The sequence below is a fragment of the Neoarius graeffei genome, chromosome 8 (genome assembly GCF_027579695.1).
Source record: "Neoarius graeffei isolate fNeoGra1 chromosome 8, fNeoGra1.pri, whole genome shotgun sequence".
Taxonomy (NCBI): domain Eukaryota; kingdom Metazoa; phylum Chordata; class Actinopteri; order Siluriformes; family Ariidae; genus Neoarius; species Neoarius graeffei.
Genome location: NC_083576.1, coordinates 90,754,325 through 90,760,316, shown reverse-complemented (window position 1 = coordinate 90,760,316; position 5,992 = coordinate 90,754,325). Strand labels below are relative to the sequence as shown.

The 5,992-nt window shown below is 39.6% G+C and overlaps 1 protein-coding gene across 1 annotated transcript; it reads left to right on the top strand.

Moving 5' to 3' along the window:
* Positions 1 to 2,671: 2,671 nt before the first annotated feature.
* On the top strand, positions 2,672 to 3,826 carry LOC132891029 (C-C motif chemokine 4 homolog). Its single transcript, XM_060928474.1, has 3 exons — positions 2,672 to 2,807; positions 3,437 to 3,551; positions 3,662 to 3,826. Exons 1-3 carry the CDS (start codon positions 2,738 to 2,740, stop codon positions 3,723 to 3,725), a joined length of 249 nt encoding a protein of 82 aa, XP_060784457.1. The 5' UTR covers positions 2,672 to 2,737; the 3' UTR covers positions 3,726 to 3,826.
* Positions 3,827 to 5,992: the final 2,166 nt, after the last annotated feature.

Sequence of the window (5,992 nt, the reverse complement as noted above, 5' to 3'; positions counted from 1 at the left end):
TAAAAACGGAGTGCAATGATGTGGAAGTTTCAAAATTCCATATTTTATTCAGAATAGAACATAGATGACATATCAAATGTTTAAACTGAGAAAATGTATCATTTAAAGAGAAAAATTAGGTGATTTTAAATTTCATGACAGCAACACATCTCAAAAAAGTTGGGAAAAGGCCATGTTTCCCACTGTGAGACATCCCCTTTTCTCTTTACAACAGTCTGTAAACGTCTGGGGACTGAGGAGACAAGTTGCTCAAGTTTAGGGATAGGAATGTTAACCCATTCTTGTCTAATGTAGGATTCTAGTTGCTCAAACGTCTTAGTTCTTTTTTGTCGTATCTTCCGTTTTATGATGCGCCAAATGTTTTCTATGGGTGAAAGATCTGGACTGCAGGCTGGCCAGTTCAGTACCCGGACCCTTCTTCTACGCAGCCATGATGCTCTAATTGATGTAGTATGTGGTTTGGCATTGTCTCATCTCATTATCTCTAGCCACTTTATCCTGTTCTACAGGGTCGCAGGCAAGCTGGAGCCTATCCCAGCTGACTACGGGCGAAAGGCGGGGTACACCCTGGACAAGTCGCCAGGTCATCACAGGGCTGACACATAGACACAGACAACCATTCACACTCACATTCACACCTACGGTCAATTTAGAGTCACCAGTTAACCTAACCTGCATGTCTTTGGACTGTGGGGGAAACCGGAGCACCCGGAGGAAACCCACGCGGACAGAGGGAGAACATGCAAACTCCGCACGGAAAGGCCCTCGCCAGCCACGGGGCTCGAACCCGGACCTTCTTGCTGTGAGGCAACAGCACTAACCACTACACCACCATGCCGCTGGTTTGGCATTGTCATGTTGGAAAACGCAAGGTCTTCCCTGAAAGAGACATCATCTGGATGGGAGCATATGTTGCTCTAGAACCTGGATATACCTTTCAGCATTGATGGTGTCTTTCCAGATGTGTAAGCTGCCCATGCCACACGCACTAATGCAACCCCGTACCATCAGGGATGCAGGCTTCTGAACTGAGCGCTGATAACAACTTGGGTCGTCCTTCTCCTCTTTAGTCTGAATGACATGGCGTCCCTGATTTCCATAAAGAACTTCAAACTTTGATTCGCCTGACCACAGAACAGTTTTCCACTTTGCCACAGTCCATTTTAAATGAGCCTTGGCCCAGAGAAGACGTCTGCACTTCTGGATCATGTTTAGATACGGCTTCTTCTTTGAACTATAGAGTTTTAGCTGGCAACGGCGGATGGCACGGTAAATTGTGTTCAAAGATAATGTTCTCTGGAAATATTCCTGAGCCCATTTTGTGATTTCCAATACAGAAGCATGCCTGTATGTGATGCAGTGCCGTCTAAGGGCCCGAAGATCACGGGCACCCAGTATGGTTTTCCGGCCTTGACCCTTACGCACAGAGATTCTTCCAGATTCTCTGAATCTTTTGATGATATTATGCACTGTAGATGATGATATGTTCAAAGGCTTTGCGATTTTACACTGTCGAACTCCTTTCTGATATTACTCCACTATTTGTCGGCGCAGAATTAGGGGGATTGGTGATCCTCTTCCCATCTTTACTTCTGAGAGCCGCTGCCACTCCAAGATGCTCTTTTTATACCCAGTCATGTTAATGACCTATTGCCAATTGACCTAATGAGTTGCAATTTGGTCCTCCAGCTGTTCCTTTTTTGTACCTTTAACTTTTCCAGCCTCTTATTGCCCCTGTCCCAACTTTTTTGAGATGTGTTGCTGTCATGAAATTTCAAATGAGCCAATATTTGGCATGAAATTTCAAAATGTCTCACTTTCGACATTTGATATGTTGTCTATGTTCTATTGTGAATACAATATCAGTTTTTGAGATTTGTAAATTATTGCATTTTGTTTTTATTTACAATTTGTACTTTGTCCCAACTTTTTTGAAATCCGGCTTGTAACATTCTACCATGTGTTTATTCTACAGGTTCTATAAGATCATCAGTAAATCCAGTCAGTTGCTTCAGAGGCATTAGGTTTTGTAAGCGCTGTGGCAATAATACAACAATGCATTGACAGAAAATGTACTTTTAATACTTTAGTATTTTTAAAAGCAAGTACTTCAGTATTTTACCTGAAGGAAAAATTTGACTGTCCAACTTTCACTTGTATCGGCGTAACATTTGACCAGTGGGATCTGAACTTTGACTTAAGTAATGAAGTTGGGTACTTTGTCCACTTCTGGTTTTATTATGGGTTAATGAATGAAGATTCATTGACAAAATGATAATGTGATTTGAGGTAAATATAACAGAAGCACACATAAATCACATTCATCAATTATGCTTGCTGTCAACACACACACACACACACACACACACACACACACACACATTCTCATTTTTGTTGGTGGTGATACTAAGAGAATGTTTTAAATGCTAACTGATGTTCAGTGTTGATTTCATGAACTTTTCCACTCAACCATAGGCTGTACATCACAGCGTGTTGTTTACATGATAATCGATGGAGAAGTTACTATCTTCAAGATAAATCTTGATGATAGATCCTCAGTAGTTGTTTATTTAGGCTGGGTGGAGGATGTGGTGAGAAAAGGAGCTGCGTGTCGATGTACAAGGGGCGGGGAAAAAGACTCTGCCTTTAGGTAAAAATTTGTATAAAACAAGCCAGATGTAATCAAATTAGGTCTGAGAGAGAGAAGGAATCAGATCTTCACACACCTGCTGAGAACATGAAGATGAATCGTGTGTTTTTGGTCCTGGGCTTTGTCCTGATCATGGCGCTCTACTCAGATGCTCAGCGTGAGTTTAACGAACAGATCGATGTTCATTGGGTGTTTAATCACCCATTTATGTCATATTATAGGTTCAAAATGAATAACATATCTCATTACTTGATCTGCATAAAGTATTGACACCCTGTATATTGTTCAGCAATGGAAAAGGTCACCACTGAAATGATATAATTTTCAGTGGTAGATGATTCACCATTCTCAGCTCAGCAGTGAGGTTTTCCTGCCATTGTTGAAAGGAATGGGGGTACAAATATTACAATTTATAGTATAACTCACATGTGAAGTTCACCTTCTGTACTAAAAGAATAGTTATATATTGCAAGTATTTACTGTTAAAATTATGATTAAAATTTGAATGATATAATGACTAATTAATCATAAAATATTTATATTCATGAAATATAAAATTATTACATGAAGGATGCAATTTATTTATTATTATAAGATCTGACTTTCATGCATTATTATTATTATTATTATTATTATTATTTTTAATAGTAGTAGTAGTAGTAGTAGTAGTAATGTTTCATTACGGTAACTGAAGAACTGAAGGAATAATTTTGTATGACTTTTTGTACATTTATTTTATTAATATTTTCTGTTTGACAAAAAACACCTCATCTCTCTTTTGCTCAGCTAAAGCTGTTGCACCTACAGAATGCTGCTTTGAGTTTTTCACTGGCAAAATTCCTCCCCAATACATCCTGGAGGTTAAAAAGACAGACTCACAGTGTCCACAGAAAGGCTTCATGTGAGTATCTGACAGTTACACATGGATTACTGTTTTATTCCATTATTTTAATTTTAAAAAAGTGAAAGTAAATCCATTTCTAAATGATTGTGTTGATGTGTGTGTTTCAGTGTTACTACTCCTAAGTTCCCCAGACTGTGTGTTCATGAAGTCACCATGGAATTAAAAGCTTAAAGCATCTTAATGCTGCAACTGAGATGCAACACACACCATTTATTATGATGCTTATGGATGTTACTGATGCTTAATGTGATGCAGATTCAAATAAAGTTATAACACACCACTGAGTGAACTGAGTGATTTATTAACAAAAAACATTAATGTGAGAAAATGTCTAAAAATAAACTTGTGAATATTTCATCAGTGTGATTTGCTGCCCTGTGATTCAGCATGAGCAGCTGTGGTTGGCTGGTTTCCCGTGTCTCAGACGTAGCACGTTAACTGAACGTGAACTGTGGTTTGTGAAATGCATTGTGACTCAAACACATGCGCGCACACAGAATGTACACACAGATTCTCATAGTGGAAGTAATCTGACATAAATGTTTCCAAGTCTGCAATTCTTTTACTGAACTCCTTAGTAAAAGGACATTAACCCACTTCATTCAGTCAGATAGACATGGCCTTGACTGGTTTGCTTTATTCCTATGAAGGTAGAGACATGGACGTTTTCTCTTCTGATCGAGCTGTCACTTGGATTATTAATGGATTATTAAACTGCTTGTAAACATTCAGCCTGAAAATATCTCTGTTATGGACTCACGCTATGAGATGGGGAGAACACAGTCACACAACCCAGGTCTCAGTACAACCAAGTGAGGAATTTTTAATGAAATCGAAAGGACGGGGAAGTGCAGTGATAGTGAGTGGTGAGATATGTGCAGTCTGGGCAGGCAGTGGAGAGCCGAAAATGGCCGAGGGCGTGTTTGCAGGTGGGGGCTGACTGTTTCTTCAGCAACACGGGAGCAGTTGTGTGAGGAGTGGTGCGCTGGTTGGTCCGCCGTCACACTGTCCAGTAAAATTCTTCCACACCAAATTCAAATGGATCTTGGTTTCTGCAGGAAGGAGTATGCTGAAACAGGAAAAGGCCTTCCCCAAACTGATGCAATGAAGTCAGAAAGATATGAATCCTTAATATGTCACTGGAGCATAAATTAAAATAAATGTCCAAACAATGTTACCCATGTAGCGTAGTTCACTGTTCACTCTACTAGGTAAGCTGACACTATGAAATAAACAAGAGGAACATACATTTGCAAAAATATTCTGACCTTCAGAATCACCTGGAATTCTGTATTGATTAATGATAAAATGTGATCAGATCTTTATTCAGGGCGGCACAGTGGTGTAATGGTTAGCATTGTTGCCTTACAACAAGAAGGTTCTGGGTTTGAGCCAGTGACTGACAAGGGCCTTTCTGTGTGGAGTTTGCATGTTCTCCCTGTGTCTGTGTGGGTTTCCTCTGGGTGCTCCGGTTTGCCCCACAGTCCAAAAACATGCAGGTTAGGATAATTGGTGTCTCTAAATTGACCTTAGGTGTGAATGTGAGCATGAATGGTTGTTTGTCTCTATGTGTCAGCTCTGCAATGATCTGGTGACTTGCCCAGGGTGTACCCCGCCTCTCACCCATAGTCAGCTGGGACAGGCTCCAGCTTACTCACGATCCTGCACAGGATAAGCAGTCATGGATAATGGATGGATGGATCTTCATTCAAGATCAAGTCAAAATAATACACTCATGCTGGCTAAACTAATAACACAAAAGCTCTTAATTGAAGTTTGAGAAAATGATCAGAACCCTTTTTTAGTAGAACTAGTAAATCCTTTACTAGCAGTAACAACCTCCAAGTGTTTTGTGCAGACTTGCACAGTGTGGAGGAATTTTGGACCATTACTTTCTGCAGCAGGGCGTTTTCAGTTCAGCATCTAAAATTGGTTCAGATTGGACTCTGACTTGGTTATTATAAAAATACATTTTCTTATCTATCTATCTATCTATCTATCTATCTATCTATCTATCTATCTATCTATCTATCTATCTATCTAATTCTGTCTGTCCCTTTACCTTTTCTAATATATTTTCCAACTACACTTGGATATGAAGTGGGTAAGGACGTAAAGAGGGGATGGTAGAGCATGGAACATTAAAACAACACAACATCTTGGAAGGGAGAAGACATATACTGGTAAATGTACACACACACACAACTCTGGAAAAAAATTATGAGACCACTTAAATTTTTTCTTAAATCAGCATCTCTATGTGGGGCAGCCATTTCATTCCAGTGTTTGTGCTGGAATTCCAACACAAGCACCTCATTTTACTTAATGAGTTGCTGATTAGGTGATCACGTGAACCAAATCTTATTTAACAATGAAAAGTATAAAAAACATTGTTGTGGTCATCACTATCCTCTTGCAATAGGACCAGTTTGGATGGC

What these genes read in the sequence shown, in the direction of transcription:
- LOC132891029 (XM_060928474.1), top strand. Translation starts at nt 2,738, where the DNA reads ATGAAGATGAATCGTGTGTTTTTGGTCCTGGGCTTTGTCCTGATCATG. An exon ending in GCTCTACTCAGATGCTCAGC is followed by an intron (nt 2,808 to 3,436) that starts GTGAGTTTAACG and finishes TCTTTTGCTCAG; the next exon opens with CTAAAGCTGTTGCACCTACA. An exon ending in TGTCCACAGAAAGGCTTCAT is followed by an intron (nt 3,552 to 3,661) that starts GTGAGTATCTGA and finishes TGTGTGTTTCAG; the next exon opens with TGTTACTACTCCTAAGTTCC.